At 38.3% G+C, this 21962-nt stretch overlaps 1 protein-coding gene across 1 annotated transcript in view; it reads right to left on the reverse strand.

Moving 5' to 3' along the window:
- AOPEP (aminopeptidase O (putative)) overlaps positions 1-21568 on the reverse strand; it is a 175978-nt gene extending 154410 nt beyond the window's left edge. Inside the window, exons 1-3 of the mRNA XM_090131202.1 lie at positions 21185-21568; positions 8272-9231; positions 621-787 (exon numbers count right to left, since the gene is read on the reverse strand). Of these exons, the coding sequence (XP_089987328.1) occupies positions 621-787; positions 8272-9077 (973 nt within the window). The 5' untranslated portion in view covers positions 9078-9231; positions 21185-21568. The remainder of the gene's footprint in view (positions 1-620; positions 788-8271; positions 9232-21184) is intronic.
- Between the last annotated feature and the right edge of the window lie 394 nt (positions 21569-21962).

Below are 21962 nucleotides of genomic sequence, written 5' to 3' on the forward strand. Positions count from 1 at the left end.
TGGTGGCAAGACATCCTTTATATTATTTCAATAACTGCCATAAAAATTTCTAAAGGTCTAAAGAATGAAGTAACCAATAAAACAGAAAAATGCCTGCTTGCTTTCAGCTGCAGATAGTGTTACCTACCGATATTAAAAACAAAACAAAACAAAACCGAAAAAGCAAACACCAGAGTTTCAGAGTACAGAACTGATATTCTTCATTTATTCAATATTTTTCAGGAAACAGATACAACACAATGACAGCTCTTAATCCTTGCCACACTAAGCTACAACTGGACTGAAGAACAGAAACCAAAAGTTTAATTAATCAAGGCTTGGATTTGTCAAGAGTCTGATTCAGTACTTTATCTGTCAAACATTCAACTACAAAGCGATTAAAATAAAGTCATTTTACAATAAGTGAAATCTAGGTTTAGAAAAAGTAAAATCAAAATCTGTAAAATATCCTTAAATTCTTACTAATTCTTACTGAGACCTTGAATAGGCAACCCCACATAGAGATTACTTGTAGATGTCCTTTAAGTGCTTTTATACCCTTTCAAAAATAATGTCATTACTTAAGTTATATCTCCAATTATAAAACTATTGAAAACACTACTGTAGAAAATAAATTTCACCTTCTTGAAGCTGCTCTGGTTCTGCTGAGTTTTCACCACTCATCAATACAACAAAGCCTGCAGATGCTCGGACTGATGCTTGCCATGTTGACAAGGCAACGGGTGGTTCTTGGCATGGGAAAAGGGCTCTGTTGTTTATTGGTGATCCCATCGTATAAACACATGGCCTAAATGGAAGGAAATGAGATGGGTGGCAGAGTTACAAAAGAAGACTCAATTGTGTTTTCTGTCCAAGATCAAACATACTGTTGTATTGCTTTTATACTTAACTTTCTCAGCTAGGTTTCAAATTTGCTTGACAAGAACCAAAGTACCATTTAAACCATTTAGGACAAGATAAAGAAAAGCAAAAATACAACAATATTTTTTACATAAACAACAAAACAATATTCCTGCATTAGCTTTTCAGTCTCATACAATAGCTCTAAGCTGAAACCGTAAGGCCAAGAAAGGCTTCTATCTTCTAAGAATTACACTGGAGCCTTTACTGACATTTTTGACGCTTCTCTGTCATCTCATTAGTGCTTTCATTACCATTAATCCACAACTTGATGGATCATCCAAACAGAGCAGTAGAACTAGTGCTGTGCCTTACTCAGTTACAGTCTCGATAAATCCTGACTTTTTAAATTTCTTCTTCTAGTAAGGAGATGCAGGCTAGTTCACTTACCTTGCAGATACGTACAATCAAAAGAAAGCATTTCTTCCCTGTTAGCTTCAGTCTATTTTTAGCTTTCCATACAGCAATCTCCCTTATCATTGCTCTTTTTGCAGTTCCTCTAATGCTGTCTTAGGCAGCATCCTCATCTGTAGACCCTTTGCTAACTCAACTTCAACATTTCGTGCCAGACAATTTCTTATTAGCAGCTATGACACAGAAGGTAACACAGCCTTTCACTAACTTCTAGATTCCTACTGCTAGTCACAGGTGTAATACTACTTTTGCTTTGTTCATTATGTTTTGCAGTTTTACAAAGTTTTCTGGTACTTGCATACTGTCACCCCTTCAGAATCATGCCTTTAAGAGCTAATTTTTAAAACATAAATTATATTATATAAGCACAGTCAATAGCTTCTCAAGCTAAAGTAAGAAAACTTTAAAAGCATCACTTTGTTTTGCTGAGCCTTTTAAATCCTGTGATATTTAAAGTCAATATTCTGGGAGCACTAAGCTTTGTTTTGCAAATACTTGAGGACAAAAGCATTCTGATTGATTTCTTTCAGAATTTGAACAAAAAAATCATCAAAATCCTTTGGAAAATAGGAGATAATCTGTTTGGCAAAACCTATTTTGCAATAGCTAAGATCTGAGGATTTTATTTTTCCTCACAATAACTCTTTCACAGAAATAATTCCTTCCCCAAGGCTAAATCTAAACCACATGGAATGAATGTGGAGATATCACTGCCATAGATGGAATATATTCTGAAGTCTTTTCTTTTATTCTTGTCAGAAGTGTTATTTGTTCTACTGGATCATGTTGACTATGGCAAATTCCAGAGGAAAATGCTACAACTGAGAAAATGAGCTGGCAGAATAACACTGGGCAGGACACTGAAACATTATTCAAATTTACAGTAAAGGGAAGGGGGTGAAATGCTCTGTATTGTTCACAAGTGAGTATACAATCACAGAATCGCCGAATACCCCAAGTTGGAAGTGACTCACAAGGATCATCAAGTCCAGCTCCAGCTTCACACAGGACAACCAAAATCAAACCCTATGTCTGACAGCATTGCCAAAGGCTCCCTGAACTCCAGCAGCCTGGGTCCATGCCTACTGTCCTGGGCAGCCTGTCCCACGCCCACCTCCCTTGGTGCAGAACCTGTCCCTAACCTCTCACACAGCTCTATGCCGTTCCCTCAGGCCCTGTCACTGTCACAGAGAGCAGAGCTCAGCGCTGCCCCTCTCCTCCCCGTGAGGAGCTGCAGCTGCCATCAGGCCTCCTCTCAGCCTTCCATTATCTGAGCTGAGAACACCCAGAGACCTCAGCTGCTTCCTCGTACCCCTTGTCCTCAGATTCTTTACCATCTCCATAGCCTTATCACCTGTAGAAGAACAAATAAAAGGTGATGTGATGCAAATACTCAATACTTCAATCCGTCGTAAGTGAAATGTGTATAAATGAACAAATTTTTGTCATGTGGTCACCTCAGTGTGGCCTGATGCCTGGCAAGCAGCTCTTGCCCAAGGCTGGCTCCTGAAGCCACACACTTTCTCAGAATGTGAAAAATTGAATGATCAGATGTCTCATATGAATATTCAAATTGTCCAAACCTCACACAGGAAAAGAGGAATTTCTTTTTAGCAGCACTGGTAACTGTGCAGTGTTACTTTAGGATGCTCACCGTAGCTGGCATTTTTCTTTGTTCTTGGTCAGGCAGCACAATTCTAGTGTAAAAGAGGATCAGAAATAAAATTTGTATCCCAATATGGATTTCTTTTCATCTGATGCCAGTGATGACATCTAATTGCCTTTACACAAAATTTAATTTCATAGCTGTAACTCTTGTTAAAATGGTAACAAAGATTGAAAATAACTGATTAATGACTGAGAAAATAGGAGATATCCTACCTGCTCTATTTCTGCAGTAATGATTAAAAAATCAGCCAGTTGTTAGCCTCAATGTTTACAAACAGAAGACAGTCTACTTACACATATCAACAACAATACAGAAGGATTTTCTCAGGTCTATTCTGAAATCTGTGTTTGTTTCTTTGCTATCTGACTCACATGCACTCGAGTTTTGATTTGTTTCCACATTTCCCGTATCATTGTAAATAGTTTTTTCCACTGTACATACTGCATGCTTAATTTGCATTTTTTGTTGCTTCTTTGCCCCTGTCGTGCTTGAAAGAAAGCATTAGCAGATACTTGAAAGAAATAAGTAGGGAGAAACAGTGTGATCTAGCCTTTTAATTAATATAATTTATCTTTTTTTTGAGCATGCCACTGAAAACACTTTTCAAGTCTGGCCTAAAATGTGAAAGCATGCTAGCACGATTATGGAATGACTTGCAGTAAATACTTAAAGTATATCCATTGTAATTTGCTAGCTAGATGTAATGTTTTGTTCTTAAGTGCCAGTCATTCAGGACAACACAAATAATTTTGCAACATTCAGATGGTCTTCTGACCTCTATCTAGAACATAAAGGACTTACACAATTCTAAATAAACACTTAGAAATCTTAGTTCAGAAAGCAATAATTCCACATGCAAAATGGTGACACTTTGAATTTTCCAGCATTTCTACATGAAACAAAACAATGTCATAACCTAACAAAACCACATGAAAAGACTTATTCTAAAAGGCATTGCACTCCATTTCCTGATTTTTAGTAACTATCAATTTTGCAGCACTTGAAACAGCACAATCAACTACCCCAAACATTTTTCTAAGTTATATTTCTGTACACAGAAAGACCATGTACTTTCACAAGTAAATTCCAGTAAATTAGAGATCACTGCCTAGAATTCAGTCTGAACTTTAAACTTTAGATAAACATTCAAGAAATATGTTTGACATGTTTCCATTATATAAATACTTAGAAATGCCAGTTAAGAACTTTAACTTAAAAATTTAAGAAAATTCCAGTCTTTCGAGGAGTAACAACAATGAACTAAACCTTAAATAGCCCAAATTTTACATTTCAAATTCGCTATGTACATTTCTGGACAGTTCCAGCCTGATGTGGACACCTGACACTCCCAGCCTTTACTCCACTTTCCTGAAGCCCCATCTGGAGTACTGTGTGAAGGCCTGGGGCTCTCAGCACAAGAATGATGTGAACTGTTGGACTGTGGGCTGAGAGGAGGCCACAGAGATGCTCAGAGGGCTAGAGCCCCTCTCTTACGAAAACAGGCTGAGGAAGCTGGGCTTGTTCAGCCTGGAGAATTCTTTGGCAAAGCTTTATGGCAACATTTCAACAGATGAAGGTTTATAAGAAAAATGAAGAAGGCCTTTTACCTGTGGTGATAAGACAGGGGCAGTAGTCTTTAACTGTAAGAGGGTAGATTTAATTTTTGTGTAACTGCCTTATGTTTATTTTTATTTTTATTTTTGTTGTGATGAAGCTGGTAAGATTGGGAACAGGTTGACTAGAGAAGCTGGAAGGGTTCAATACCAGGTTGGGTGGCTCTTTGTGCTGTGTAGTCCAGCAGAAGGTATTGCTGCACATGGCAGGAGGCTGGATGAGATATCCTTTAGTAGTCCCTTCCAAACTAATCCATTCTATGACAACAATTCTGCGCAAGTTATGCAGAAATTTTCTACTTGTTTTTTGCATTTCAGCAGTACCAGGCACATCAAATAAGTTGAACGTGAAATCAAGGTCTGTTTTGTTTTAATGTGCCACAGTCCAGTACTCTCTGAACACCTTCTTTCAGACATTTCATGTATGTAGGGTGTAGTGTTTAATATCAAAATTACTTCTTTGATGCTATTTGATATAACATGACAATTTTGATTTAGAAGAGTGATATAATGTATACTGGAAACACAGAACAAGTGTAACTTCCCCGTATTAAAACACAGCTACTGAAATACACAGTTCAAATCACAATATCAATGTGATTCCTATTACCAGCCCATAAGACACTCACCATTACGGCGCTGGACATTCACAGTCATCAAGAAGGAATACACGGAATGAAGATAGTGCAAGTCCACTACCTGTCTTCAATAAGCTCTTCTTGTTTAATTTCTATACTCTATGTTGCCATGTATTTAATCCCCAATGCTAACGCGGCTGACTCAGGGAAACATTAACAATCTTTCAGTGGACTCAGGGAGAAACATATACATCAGCAGTCGATCTACTCAACTAACATAGCTGTTTATCTAAAACATAGATCACACAGTGGACCCCTTTGTTCTGAGATGTCAGCTTTCTTTGTGACAGCTATGGCCAGTCATACCCTGTGCTATACTCAAAAGTTCATGTTCATATTCAGTGAGTCTTCTCCCATTTTAGGGGTTTACTGGTCCATCATGCTATGTTAGGTGCCACCTCTTTGGGTACCATGTCACTGGATATCTGCCTAATCACTGCCTCATATGCTCAGCTGTCCATTACAGAAATGCAAGATTATTTGTGACAAATGAGTAACTAAGTAGTTCAGCTACATCTGTGATACATTTGAATACTGCAGCTCAAAAACAAAAGCATTTACATACGTTTACTTGCATCTGTATTTTCATTTTTACCTAATTATACATTTATGCTTCCTGTATTCACATGTATAGCTTTCATAAAGTCAAAAAACATTCATTAATTCTTTAAAAATGAGTTAATATTTTAATCTAACAGTAAGATAGTACAAAGATAATAAGTAGATGGGTATAAATGTTTTTTAAAGAAAAAGCATTTAAATTGGTCAAACAAATATCAGGATTTCACTTTTTTTTTTTTTTTTTTTAAGAGATCATTTCACATTTTAACTATTTCCAATTTGGGGACCTCTCAAATCAGCACAAATTGAAATCTTTCTTGAGCTTCCCCAAAATTACAGAGTTGTCCTTTAATACCTTCTAAAAATATATTTCTTCCATAGCAATCTTAGGTGAATCATTTACTCTAAGAATTCAATTTTCCTACTTATCTATCTTTCCTATTTATCTACTACTTGGGCACCAAACTAAAAAAAAACAATTACATATGCATGTGCTGAACTTCAAATAGTCCAAATAGGCTGACCTGTTCATGTGTGCCAAAGTAAACAATGCACAGGTCAGTACACGATTAGGACCCAGCTTTCATTGTCATGCTTTTCTATTGATGCCTTTCCTATCAAAGATTCTCTTTCACTCCTACAGCCTCATTAAAGAAAGATTTCCAATTCCATTCCGTTTCCTCACTAATATCAACAAAATCAGTAACTAATTTAGACAGCACTAGAAGTGCTAGCAGGTAGGTCAGAAAAACAGTGGGAAATATCTCCCATTAGAGGCAAATTTGCAAGCCACATCTCTTGGTATCAGCTGGGATAGGATTTTTTTCATAGTGGCAGGTATAGCACTATATTTTGGAATTAGAGTAATGGAATCATCAAATCACCAAGGTTGGAAAAGACCTCCAAGATCATCCAGTCCAACCGTTCGTTCCCCTACCACCAACATTTCCCCAGTAAAGCACATCCCTTGGTACGATTAAACATTTCTTGAACACTGCCAGAGATGGTGACTCAGCCACCCCTCAGCAGCCCATTCCAACTCCTGATCATTCTTTAGAAAATTTTTCCTAATATCCAACCTCCACTGCACGACTTGAGGCCATTCCTTCTTGTCCTATTACTGTTAGCTGGGAGAAGAGGCCAACTCCCACTTCACCACAACCTCCTTTCAGGCATTTGTAGAGCGCACTGAGATTTCCCCTGAGCCTCCTCTTCTCTATATTGAATAATCTCATTCCCTCAGCATCTCCCTGTAAGACTTGCTGAAATTATCTGTGTTTAGTCCCTGTACTGAAAAGAGAAGTGTTTCCTGAAGTGTTTGCATGAGGTTTGCATACTCATACCTGAATGTGCCTAAACCCACTAATCCATAAAGCTTCACGGTAACAGACTTATTGAGAATTATATTATCTTGTGCTTCAGTCAAAATTCAGAATTTCTGTAACTAACGATTATCTTGACTTAAACTTCCTGCACCTATATTGTTAATAATTTATTGAGGAGTGAGTAGAGAAGGGGAAGTGTAGGAATTAATGAATATTAACCACTAACTAATTAACTGCTGTGCTTGATGCTGATCACAGTTTACCAGTAGAATAAATTAAATACCAGACATGGGTGCCTCTGAGCAAACTCTTCATTTACGTTAGCATAACTGAAATGAAAGTTAACCATACATCACTACTTTAGGAATGAAAAGGAAGCATTAGACACAATTTATTTATCATCTTCCAACTTTGCCCCAATTTCAAATTATCAAACACTAAAGAAATAATAGTTATTAAAATCCACCTTTGAACATTACAGATACAGTTGTGTAAGTCAGGAGTGAATTGTGGATCCACTCACACAAAAATCTTATACAGAAATTTTCAAGATAACACTATGTACATTCATAAAAGCCAGATTAAAAAAAAAAAAGCAGTGCATTTACCAACATCAGTGTATTTTACGTAAGAGGTGAAGAAGATTTTAAAAGTTGATTATGAGAGATTTATCAGGAAAAGACTGAATCTGTAAACTTAGTACAGTGTTGATAAAAGACTAGCTGTGAAGATATTCTATTAAGTGTTCAGCATACTGATTTTTATGTGGTATGACTTGTTGTTTAAGAGAAAGAGAACGTAAAGTACTAAAATGAAAATAACTTGTCACATATATCTCCTTTCCTCAAAATGATCACCTCCTATTCCCTTCACACACTTACCCAGCACTCAATAATTATTTATTCCCATTTAGTTTAAGGAAGCACAATCGTTTAGGCAGGCTTGAGGTCTGCAAGCGCTGTGGAGTCTCCAGAGAACAGTTTATCTGTTATTCTGCGGGATAGCAGTAGGATTCAAACCAAGTACACAAGAGATACAGTGGAAGGGAATGCTCATCATTTTCACAGAGCTCCTCAGCAGTATATAGGCAAACATTCTCACACCTGTGTTTAAAATTAACAAGTGCAAAATCTTTCAGCTAATTTACATACCTGCCACTCTGGTCAGTAGTCCATTTAACAGATCTTCCCTCAGGTTTGGTTTTGTACCGTATTCGTATAGCATGAGGAAAGTCTGTTGGAGTCTGAACTCCCTGTTTCCTTATCTCCAAGCTCCAGCTGCCAGTAGTAAAATCAAGCTCTCCACAGCCAGGTGCCTGGCTGCAGCAAGTGAAATAGTACAGCTGTTCTGGACAGCGATCCGAAGGTAAAGTCACAAGTTCGTGTACAATCTGATTTCTGAGATTTTCCAGCTCCTTTGAAACATCAGTTAGTTCAGCAGACTTGGTGAATTTCTCAATGCCTGACACAGCAGCAATATCTACCTCCTCAACCTTTAGCACAGATAAATCACAGCAGTCCAATACCAGTAGAAAATCCTTGTTCCCATGGCTCTCTGTGTCACAGCAATTCTTTGAACTAGAAATCCCAGAAGTTTGCTCCTCATTGCTGTGGTTACCATTTTTATCAGAAGCATCTTTTTCACCTTTAGCACAGACAGCAAAATCACTATATTCTGCTTCAGATGAGAAGACACTTGCATCTGACACAGAAATGTGGCAGGGTTCTGATGGCCCAATTTTACAGGTTTCATTAAGGTGTGACTGGCAGCCTTTTTTATCAATTCTGCTGGCTTTCCTGTATCTGCTCCCTGTCTCCAAAAATAAAACTATGATTCCTTCTATAACCTGACTTTTAAAATCCACATCCAAGTCCAAAACATAGTGCTTTACAAGCATGTGGCTAGTGTTGGCCATTAAGGGCAAGTCATCTTTCGTGGGGTCTAGCTGCATCTCCATGTTTCAGACTGGTTGTTAAGTTTTACAGAACCTTAGCCATTTGTTATTTATAATGCCTCCATAAGGAGCAGGAATATTCAACCTTCTAGTGCCAAAACCATTTTGATCAGATTACAATATAGAAATCAGCTGTAGTTCCTTCACTTCTCTCATTCTGTAAGAAAAAGCAAAAACAAAACCAAGTCAGATAATCGTTCCACAACTTAAAGCATTTTGAAAAGTACTGAAAAGTCCAGTTGCTTTTATTAAAAGTAGTACAGCCAAACAATGTCTCCACAGAATGAGATCAAGCTAGGTGCTTCAGGATTTGCTATTAAGAAGGCTTTATTTTTCAGAGAAAATCTAAAGTCAATGTACTTTTAGGCAGCTGTTATAAATTGAAACAAACTTTACTAAAAAGCCTCTAGATTACTCTTTTCACTCTCAAAAATACTTAAGATACATATTGTTATGCAACATCTAAATTTATTACTGTGTTATTTGTTTTCAAGGTTCCTATATTTTTATTACATGATTTAGCTCAAAAGATCATTTTTCAGCTGTGATTCAAAGTGAGAAGCATGAGGCTACATCATTTCATATGTTATAAACTTTGAAGTAACAATCTGATTAATACAAGGCAACCGTAGGGACTAATATACTTTCCACATGACAACCACTCTCAAATCAGCATTTTTAGTAAATCATAAGAAAATGAGTCCATTTACTGTGGATGCATTCTTAGGAGATAGTTCATAAAGTAAATTTATAGTTATATACTTATAAGTTATATGATTACATCTTAATAGCTGGAAACTGAATCAGTATAATAGCATCTTACAGAAAATAAAAGGTTTTTCACTGGAAAATATAGAAATATTACAAAGCAAGAACATATTAAAATACATCAGTATTTTTTTGCAAGCACTTCATCACAGAATTTTAACTGCCATGCATTCTCTGATTGCTACAACCACTGAGCTGAAATTATATGGTTATCACACTTCGGTCCTTCCTTTGACTGCTTTCTAGACTAGAAGTCAAAGAAAGAAAGAAAGAAGAAAGTGCTAGAACTTGTAGTTCTCTCGCTGCCAGATCAGTGATGCTCTCATGATACACAACTAAGTTTTTGAGCACCTTAAGTGAATAGATATTGGCTTGACTCATTGGTTTATTGTTTCACAGACTCAATATAGGTTTCAGTGTCCAATGTTGTTCTTTGTGGAGTTCTTAAAGTAAACACAGAGAAGAACCTAGACTCCCCTTAGACTTGCTATTTTGTTTGTATGCTACCAGTAAGCGAAAGGCTCAGGCCATGAAACCATTAAACTGCAATCTGAACTAATTTCACACAAAGCACACAGAGCATTGCAAAAGGGACTTCTCTGAATGTTCTCTTCTACTCAGAAACAGCTATTACAGGAATGTCTTTGAAGTCAAGCAGAGAAAAATCTTTCTTTCACTTCATATCAATCCACATGCAAAGAATCACTGAAATATCTCAGCAAATTCAGAATACTTGATATTACAGAATATCTGAAACAGACATTAGATTTTTGGATCTAATGCTGGCAGATACTTCTCTGCTCTTTATGTGAAGGTTTTCCCAAATTTTTTCTCTGAATTATATTTTTGTTGATCATGACAGTTTTCTATTTCAAGTGTTTTAAAAATTTACACATTTACAGGTAAACATTTCACATCTTGCACTGCTGTACTTGTATGTACTTTCAGAATTTAACTTTCTGTAGTATCAAAAAAAGATACAAGCTTCTGCAGAGCACTAGTGACTTCACTAAACTTTGCAAAGCTGACTTATCTCTGTACGTATTCATTTTTCCAGTTTGAATTAAAAACAAACAACAACAAAAATAAATAAATAGGGGAAAGTAAAACATCGTGTACCCTGCTGTATTTATTGGGCTCTAATATAATAGTAGTGATTTATTTCTACTTAAAGAAGTCTGAAAAACAGGAAAAAAAATTGGAAAAAAAGTATTTATGAATAGAAGTGAGGGTGACAGAGCACTGGAACAGGCTGCCCAGGGAGGTTTGGAGTCTCCTTCTCTGGAGATATTCAAGACCCACCTGGATGCCTACTTGTGCAACCTGGTGTAGGGAACCTGCTTTGGCAGGGGGGTTGGACTCGATCTCTGGAGATCCTTTCCAACCCCTACAATTCTGTGATTCTGTGATTTTTCTATTCAGAGAGCGGTTTCTTTTTAGCTTTGTTTATGTTGTTTTTTTGCTGTTATTGAACTGAGCAACTAAATGAAAAGTAGGTTGAGAAGAGCAAATAAAGAACAGACATTGTTTAAACAAGAGAACAAATAAAGCATTGCTTTAGGGTCAAGTTAAGAAGAAATCTGCAGACTAAATGATGTGTGCGTACGTAGAGTAAGACTGTATCACTCTTTCTGAAGCTAATTTATTTTTCACATAGTTTTATCATGGAATCATAGAACGGCCTGGGTTGAAAAGGACCACAATGATCATCTAGTTCCAACCCCCCTGCTATGTACAGGGTCACCAACAACCAGACCAGGCTGCCCAAAGCCACATCCAGCCTGGCCTTCAATGCCTCCAGGGATGGGACATCCACAACTTCCTTGGGCAACCTGTTCCAGTGTGTCACCACCCTCTGTGTGAAAAACTTCCACTTAATATCTAGCCTAAACCTCCCCAGTCTTAGTTTAAAACCATTCCTCCTTGTCCTATCACAATTCACCCTCATAAACAGTCGTACCACCTCCTGTTTACATGCTCCCTTCAAGTACTGGAAGGCCACAATGAGATCTTCCTGGAACCTTCTGTTCTCCAAGCTAAACAAGCCCAGTTCTCCCAACCTTTCCTACAGGAGAGGTGCAGATATTCAATGATATGAATCAGAATTACTGATCAACGTTAATACACAAAAGACTGAAAAAAAATGATCCTTAAAGATATTTTTCTGGGGGGGTGGGAAGAGGATAAAGTCAGTTGTTACCTCAGTAATAAATCACTCAGTTATAAATCCATGAACAAAAAGTCTCTGAAACAGTTTTACTTTTTAATACTATTTTACTTAAATGTGCTATATTAAAAAGACATTTAATGATAACCAACATTGTTGGTCTTGGTTTGTTGGTGTTTTTTGTTGCTGTTGTTTTTTAATACAGCATTTGCAATACAAAAAAAACTGGCAATCTGGGAAAAATATTTAAAGGCATACATATGATAGTCACCCGAGAAAGAAAGGCAATTAAAATGTTCCATTTGGGCCATTTTAGAGAAGAATTAAACCTGACATGAGACAAACAGATCCACTGTCTTAAACATTTTTAAGCTAACTTTACTAAATTTAAGTGCATGTATAAATGTTTGTGTTTCAGGCAAAATGGATATCTAGTCAGTGCAGCTATGTGCGGCTTATTAGATACTGTATTTAAATCATCTAGGGAAAATGTCTCAATTCTATACAAGAAGAAAAGATAGGAATGAACTGTTTACTTGGCCCAAACAGATACGCCTTCTACTATTTTAAAAAAAAAAAAAATCAAGGCAGTAGTTAATGACTACATATCAAACTTCTGTAGCAATGAACTAGAAAATGACACAGAAGTCACATTAAATCACAATGAAAATCATGAAGGAAAAAAAAAAGACAAGTGAAAATTAATAAAGGAACAATGCACTTCAGCAAAAGTGGAGTACGCAATATCAGATATATAAGAAATTTGTTATTTTAGTATCTTAGAAAGGATGCTGTAAATTCCTGCAAGCGAACAAGAAAAAAAGTACACATAGTTATAGCTTCACATTTATTTAAATGCTAGTAAGCTATAACTTTGCTTTCAATCAGTACAATGATTTCAGTGGTACTGCAAAAAAAATATATTGGTATTATGTTTAAAGTCTAGCATCTAAGCAGGCTTCCTACATTGGTTCAGCATAAAAAAAAAAAAAAAAAATCTGTCAGGTGAGACAGAAAGTTTGCACTCACAGAAGGAAAAAATATGTAATGGCAAGTACAAGAGACAAGCAAGAATTAAGAAAAAATAAAAAGTGCAACAATCAAACATGCTTGTAAACGCTATGTTCACCTCTTTAATTGAACTGTAATGTCTTTCACAGACATGTAATAATTTAGGTTTAAAAAATTAGGTAGCAAACAATGATTTAATTCACCCTTTGATTCCAATAGAGACAAGATGCATCTTCTATTATTTCTGTAATCAAGTGTTCCCAAAAATGTGCAAGTGTAAAAGTACAAATATTCAAGCAAAACATTCCAAACTACAAGTACAAAAATACAGCTTATCAAAACATTACACAAATTTGCAAGTTGGGCCTGGGTACTCCAAGACAGCATTCTCCAATAATTTTCTTTCTGATTAACTGAATACGAATTCTGATGAAGTGCATTCCCAAACATTGTATGATGATGGAACCCACTCAGATTTACATTTATTCCTCAATGTTTTCTTTACTTTAATCAAGAGAAGGAGTAGGAATCTGAAAGATATGAAGGGAAACTGGGCTTAAATAAATAAATAAAATTTAAAAAAAAATTAATCAAAGAAAACCTGACTGTGCTAGCTATACATTAGATGGAAAGTCTTACCTTTGTACTCATATGTAGCGTATCTTTCAGATGCTGATATAATGGAATACACTTGTATGCATCAAAGTATGCAGGTTTCACTGTTTTTATCTTTTTATCATCTTCCTACTGAAATACTCTATTTTATGACCAAGCTATGTAATACACCCTTATAATTAAACTTCTATTCATTCTGCATTTCCTTTTATTTTTCATTACCAATTTAGTAGAATAAATTGGAATTATGGTTCTCACATAAAACAAAACACATACTTTCTCAACTGCTGAAGCAATATCCTTGCTGATCTTTTTGGAAGTCCTCTGCACATTTCCAAGCTTTCCATTTACATGCAAATAGTAGACCTTTTCCTACTGCTTCCCAAAGATGCAACTCTGAGTTAGTATTCATTAAATTTGATACAACCTTTTTTCCCCACCATATGCACATATCAAGGTGCCTCCCCCAATTATCAGGATGAGATGCTCTGTAGCAGCAGAGGTGAGTGGTCCAGGGACACCCAGATCCCCCAGGGTGGCTGCAGGGAGTTAAGGTCACATAGTAACTAAGTTTATGCATTAACATCATCCTAAACCTCAGGACAAACACAGAAACTGCCTTTTGGTGTGTCCTGTGCTGTGCCCAAAAGCCTGGAAGACTGGAAGGCAATGCAGACCTCCCCCAGGGAAACCTCCATGCCAACTGGGTGGTAGCAGGCACTTTCCAGTACCTACAGAGAAACTACATCCCCCACCGTTATGGACTACATCAGAACAACCCTGTTTGATGTAGTATTTTGGATTAAAATACAAATCTATTCCATCCTCTTGGGATGAACGGGCATTATCATAGGTGATTCGTGGTGCAGCTGAAGCTTTCCATCATAAATCATTTGGAGACAAGCAGCCTTTTGAACAATTTCTATTAATTGGATGACCGTCCCAGAATTGGCAAGAGGATCTCCCTTTCTAGTCGGACTGCCCAATAGGCAGTCTTCTGCATCAAAGACCACAGTGCCCAACAGTTACCAGTAGTCAAAAGTACTCCTACTCACCAGTATCCTTAAGCTTCTTCTTCAGTTAACAATGTCTGGCCTCCACCAGTAAGGCTAGCCCTCCACATATACTCCATCTCCAATTCCTTTCGGGAATAGTCAAAATCTTTTTTCAATTTTGCTACTTCAGTAGAAAAAAAAGTAATCTCCTAAATGTTCACCTGAAGGTTTAAGTAGTCACCACTTTTGTATGAATATTTGGTTTTTATCAAAGGATGCAATTGGGTTGCCAAGGTTTCTTGTTCATGTAGCCTTGCCTTTATTTCATCCAATCCTTTCAGAAGATAGATTTTTTTCTTTAGGAGGGCTTTAAGTGCTATTATCGTCCTTGCAAACGAACTGTTCCTTCAGGGCCTCCTGTAAGAGTGCTGCATCATGTATTTCATTCTCTAATTGCCCTTCGAGTTCAACGACCCAATTCTGCAAAGCTTCTACCAATTTTTTGCAATTTTCTGTTCCCTGACAGATGTTCCTTTGTCTGTTCCATAGCGACTGTCTAGTTTGGCTTTCTGCTGCAAGCTGTAATTCTCTGAACTCTGCAGTTGCAAGCAGAGCAGCACCCAGAACTGCATATACAAAGGACTTTCCTTTTCCAGCTCAGGAACAAGCACGTTTTTGCAAAGCACTAATGCAGTCAGAAACACTTTGCAAATTATGCCAATTCTGGAGTGCCCCATATACCCCTGATAACATGCGTCTGGAACCGTGCTTTCCTAAGACATCTAACAACATATTTCTGTTTTCCATAGTGGCTTCACTACCATTCATCTCACAAAATGCAGTGTGATCTTTTGGGAGAGGCTCATGTATCTAACAGATTCAGAAACTCAAATCACTCCTCACATCCCCAAGAGGTGCACACACAAAAAATTTAAACAACACACCTCAGTTATAACACACTTAAGTCACAAAATGCAGAGTGATCGTCCCAGAGAGGCACACACATATCCAACAAATGCAAATACTCAAAATTACTCTTCACATCCCCAAAAGATACACATAAAAAGTTTGAGCAATACACTTAAGTCACAAAATGAAGAGTGACTTTCCCGGAGAGGTACATGCATATCAATCAAATGCAAATACTCAAGATTACTACTTATGTCCCCAAGAAGTACAGACAACAGCCACCCCTGGAAGGACAACACTCTCACTGTTAGGTATCCTGCCTCAACTATGCCATTTAATAACTCTCTTGCTGTGATTATCAGAGCAAGAGGGGAGATTCTTTGATATACCTGGAGTGAGACTGAGACACAAGCAAGGTCAAATGTTTCCTAAGCAGTTCATTATCAGCTAAAGTGATGGGGAAGGGAAAGCCCAGTGGTTGTCACAAATTAGAACAGTGGGGAAGAGAAAGCAGGCAAATAGGAAAGATAGGAAAAGAGCAAGAATTACATAAAGAATTATATGCTAAAGACACTAGAGCTACTGTTTCTGAGATGTTTATTGAGACACTTCTTTTGTAATGCATTGCCTTCTGCAATATTTTTATGTATATTCTGTACATAATATAATATCTGGATTTCATTTTTCTGAAATTTAGAAAGGCATGTTCACTAGTTGAATTGAAAGCATTAAAAAAAATTAGGAATAGTAATGGTACTGTAAAGTTTTAACAACCATTTCAAAAATACTTTTAATTCATACTTCTACATATAAAGAAGTAACAAATGATCAGTGCATTTTTAAAATATACCTCACATTCAATTCCTTACTGAATGGACTTCATAAATCATAAAAACATCAGTCAAGCTAACAGTATGGTTATACATTTTAATATTTTAATTTGCAAAGGAACAAATAATAAGAATAGCAGATGCTGGCCAATATAGAGTCACACTTGATTATCTGTGCATTAATGAGTTGCATAAAAACACAAAGAATGGGAAATAGGGAAGAAGTGATCCATGGTACTTGTATAACACTGCATTTATACTTACTACAGAAAGCACAAGCTTGAGTCATATGCAAACCTGAGAAGAGCTTCCAGGTTAAAAAAAAACCATGGCTGCAAAGTAGACAGGACTGAAAAATAAACTTCCTAAAACTATCTATAGCAAAAACTATTTGTGTGCAGCAATAAATACAATAGAATGGACAAGGGAACAGGAAGAAAGGGGAAGAAAAAGTCAAAAAGGTAAGAAAAAAGGAAAACTTGAAAAATGCTATAGATAATATACATGATCATCAAAGATGACTCTGTAATATAATAGTACAAGCCTGAAATATACCATGCAAAACACACTAACTCCTACTTCCTTACATGCAAATAATTGCATCACACTCCTGCTGTATCAGACAGCAACAGATTGTCTTACCATAGTTCATCACAGAATCATAGAACAGCTTGGGTTCGAGGGGACATTAAAGATAATCCGCTTCCAAACTCCAGCCATAGCAAGGGTTGTGACTTACCAGCTCAAACTGCTCAGGGACCTATCCAGCCCCGTCTTGAACATCTTCAGGGATGGAGCATCCACAGCTTCTCTAGGCAGCCTGTGCCAGTGCCTCACCACCCTGAGTAAAAAATTTCTTCCTAACATCTAACCTAAATTTCCCCTCTTTCAGCTTAAAGCCACTCCCCCTTGTGCTATTACAGTCAGATCATGTAAAAAGTCAGTCCCCACCTGCTTATAAGCTCCCTTCAAGTACTGCAGCCCTTCTTTTTCAGGATAAACAAGCCCACCTCCCTCAACCTTTCCTTCTAGTTAACACGCTATAGTGAAAGAAAAGTGCAAAAGAACATTTCCTAAATCTTTATGGCAAGGCATATGACTATGCCAAATATGTGATCCCTTTTGTGCATGATGTGAGATACCTCTTATCTCAGAGCACAACTGTAACTGGTATGTTTCACACATTTACGAGCTCTGAGAGAGCAGAAATTAATGAAAGAAGAAAATTAAGAGAATGAAAGTATTTTAATTGGGCAAAATCAGTCACTCAAATGTTGTTTACACACAGACACCAACACAAGTAGCAGGCGCTGACCCCAAGCAGAGGCCATTTTTAACTCAGATTTTCTGTTTACTGTACAACGCACCAACTAATTCCCTGAAAAAATAGCAATTTAAAGCAATTAAATAGAAATAATAGAAATAGATGCCTAAAAGCTATGGACTGTCAGACAAACCCTGGCAGTTTATGCTGTCTGAAGAGATGTCTCCCAGCTGACTTGAGCCTTTAAAAAAACATCATCAGAGATGGGTACCCTTATGCACAGGTACCCCAGGCCATAGCTTGGCTGTGGTCTCACCAGTAGCTAAAGCTAACATTCTGGGCTAAAATTAAGGGTCTCTGAAACACTGGCATCAACTTGTTTGTATTATGTATTCCTCATATTCTTCAAAAGGTGTAGAAGTATTTCAGCACCATACTTCCCCTACATGCCCCAGGCCAATATTCGGGTGTTACACATTTAAATAAGACAATATTTTCAGCCCTAATTCTATTTTAAAGTGCTCTACTAAATTTTCTTCCAAATCCAGTTTTATAAATTTCTCATGTAACATAAGACTTGAAGATCTTACCAAGAAGTCAATCCTAAACACTGGCATCAACAGTAATTTTACCCTGTAAATCTTAAGACTTATAAATAGTTCTCAGAAATTTTGAACTTGATTTTCTTCCAAGTACCTAACAAAAGTAACCAAGCCTTTTTAAGACAGGCAAGAGCTCCTCCAGAGTTGAAAGCAAGGTTTAAACAACCTAAGAGAAGCACGTGCTACTGTGAAGAGTTTGAGAACTTCTGGGCAAGTCAGAAGAAAATCAGCACACATGGGAATGAGACTTCAAAGAGAAAGTTTAATTCTGTTAGCTACTGCTCCTTCTCAGTCAGTGAACTATAGCTGCAATGAGCAATTACATGTTAGTAGTAGCAAAAGCTGTTTCCCATGAGTTGAAACTATAAGAAAAAAAGACTTCCATCTTTCAGCTCAAATGAGATTTGAAAATAAAAAAAAGCTCCTACACAAAAATACCCACTCCCAAAGAAAAAACATAAAATTAATCTATGCTTGAGACAGAAGCATAACTTATTTATAGAAAATGAACTAAGAAGAGTATCCTGATATTCCCTGCAAACAGTCTGAGCCTTTACCCAGCTCTCTGAACTACAGCAGTAACCAAAGACCTATATCATTAAGCAAAGCCCAAACATACACCTAAATATTCTACAACTACCTATCCATAAATCTGCAACTACTGTGTTTAGAAAGAACCCATTTATGTAAGGATTAAATTTTTAATTTTTATTTTAAAAAGATGATTTGAAGGACAGTCCTGAGCAAACTACTGAGCCCATGCATGAGCAAGGGCATGGACCAGATGGTGTTAAGGCCCTTTTAAAACTCAGAGACGCTGTGCTTCTGTGAAGATACTGAAGAGCATTACAGAGGTGCAAAAGTATCTTGGATTTTATTTCCACTCTATACACATGAGGAAAAGGATCTGCTTTTCAAAAGACAGACCACACAGATGAAGATGTGTTCAAATCAGACCTGTGGTGTACTACGGTATGACTGTGGAAGAAAGGCTTGCCATTCAGAGGGAACTCAGCAGGCTTGAAAGATGGGCCCAGGTACCTAATGAGACTCAACATAGCAAAGTACAAGGTTTTGCACTTGGGCCAGAGGAATCCCAGGCACCCATACAGACTGGAAGGAGCAGTCCATGAGAGCAGCCCTGCAGAGAAGGACCTGGGGGTCTTGATAGATGAAAAGCTTAACATGAGCCAGCAGTGTGCTCTTGCAGCTCAGAAAGCAAATGGTATCCTGCGTTCCATCAGAAGAGGTATGGCCAGTAAGGACAGGCAGGTGACTGTCCCCTTTACTCTGCTCTTGTGAGGCCCCATCTGGAGAACTGTGTCCAGGTCTGGAGCTCCCAGTACAAGAAAGACAGAGAGCTGTTGGAGAGGGTCCAGAGGAGAGCCACAAAAATGATTAGGGGACTGGAGCACCTCCCCTATGAAGACAGGCTGAGGGAGCTGGGCTTGTTCAGCCTGGAGGAAAGAAGGCTGTGGGGTAACCTCATTGCAGCCTTTTAGTACCTAAAGGGAGCCTACAAACAGGAGGGGAATCAACTCTTTGAAAGGGTAGATAACTGCAGGATGAGGGGAAATGGTTTTAAGTTGAGGCAGGGAAGATTTAGGTAGGATGTCAGGGGGAAGTTCTTAACAGAAAAGTGGTGAGGTGCTGGAACAGGCTGCCCAGAGAGGCAGCCCCATCCCTACACGTGTTCGAGGCCAAATTGGATGGGGGCCTGAGCAGCGTGGTCTAGTATGAAATGTGGAGGTTGGAGGCCCTGCATGTGGCAGGGGGGTTAAAGATTCATGATCCTTGAGGTCCCTTCCAACCCTGGCCATTCTGCAATTCTTTGACTGTTTCTAAGTCAATGCAGCTGCCATTTATAAAGATCATCTACAATGTGAAAAATTATTTTCCTGACATGGGAAACATAAAAATCAATCTTCTCTTCCCAACGCCAACACTCACAGACCACTCCTGTACCTCAGCATGACCTATAAAACTCAACTTTATCGTGAGTGAAGGAAATAACACAGACAACTACAAGGGATGTTCCAAAAGTAATGCCTACTATTTTATTATGCAGACCCATTACATCAGTGGCAGGTGATTGTGGTATGACAGTAAAAGCTGAGCCTTTCCACCAATATTCCACCATACTTTGTTGTTGTGCAACAGATGGCAGCACAGGGGCAGTCTAGCAAAATGGCATCTGACATGGAAGTGCCTACCAAACAAAAGAACATCAATGAATTCCTCCATGCAGGAAAAAAAAAACATTACCTACTGACATTCACTGATGTTTGTTGAACATTTACAGAGACCAACCAGAGGACGTAAGCACAGTGAAGTGGTGGGAGGAACATAATAGAAGCAGCAACAGCTGGTGCATATTTTTATAAATGCAACACAGAATCATAGAATCACTGAAGTTGAAAAAGATCTCTAAGATCATCTAGTCTAACTGTCCACTTATCACCAATACTGCCCATTTAACCATGTTCCTCAGCACAACATCTACATGTTTCAGCTCTTGTTCATCACTGGCAAAAACACATAGCTAATGGTAATGACAATGCTGAAAAACAGCACTTTGTAGCTGACAATTCGCTCTACCAAATAGTGCTATTGTGCTCTTTGTTGTCACTTCAATTGAAATAATAAGGAGGCATTACTTTTGAAGTGACTTACATAACACAAAAATCTTTACATGAATTACAAAATGCCATTTATTAAGATATGAGTTTTACCTTCCATGTTTCCAAGCATTAGAAAAAAACAGTGAACAGAACAACTTGTTAATCACCTTCAGAACTTTAATATATCACATGTCAAGTTCTTTCAGGACGTTACACTTAACAACAATCTTACAAGAAGGGCATGGATTCAAGCTGCACAAAAAGCTTTTAACGAGAAAAGCAAATAAAAATCAATAACAACAAAAGACTAGAGATTACTGATGATTACCCATTGCTTCTGACTGTGCATTTTCTCCTGTTTACCGCAGATAAGTTTACTCAAAAAGCTGGAGCGGCAACTTCGTCTTCCAGAGTTCCAGAAGCGCCCTGCGCCAACCGGCCCGGCAGCAGGCTGTGGGGCAAAGCCGGCGGCCCCACGGAGCGGGGTTCGGACCCCGGCGGGGCACCGCGCTACTCCCGCAACAGGAGTACAGGGCTGAGGGCTGAGGCGAAGGAAAGCCGGCACACGCGGGACAGACAATTACTAACGATCACTATCAATACCAGCACTCTCACTCGCGCTCGCCCTCCCGACAGCTCGACTGCTCAACGACCGCAGCTTTACCTAACACGCTCCCCGCCGAGCCCACGCCTCACTCCAGCTCAGCTGCGGCGCACATGGATGACGTCATTGACATCACCCCGCCCAAATGCGCGGCGCGATGGTAATCGCCCCGCCCCCTCGCCTTGGCCCCGCCCACACACCCTCAAGGAGACCTGGGGAGGCGTGGTGTTAGTTGTAGGGAGTGGTTTCTCTTATGCCCGAGGACCCAGGGTTCTGCTGACAGGTTTAGCCAGCTGCTCCTGCACACTGAGGCTCATTAGCAGAGGAGTGGCTGCAGCGTGGTGTTCAGCCTCTGTAGCCACACGACGGTGTCTCCATCCTGTTCTGAAACCAAGTAGTCAAACAGAAGGATTCCCAGAATTCTGCGTTTCGCAAGCCATTAAAAATAAAGAACCTATGTTTGTCTTTAGAAGTTCATTTGTCTTTGGAATTACAATCCTTT

Source organism: Phasianus colchicus, chromosome Z, assembly GCF_987193195.1.
Source record: "Phasianus colchicus chromosome Z, bPhaCol1.hap1.1, whole genome shotgun sequence".
NCBI lineage: Eukaryota > Metazoa > Chordata > Aves > Galliformes > Phasianidae > Phasianus > Phasianus colchicus.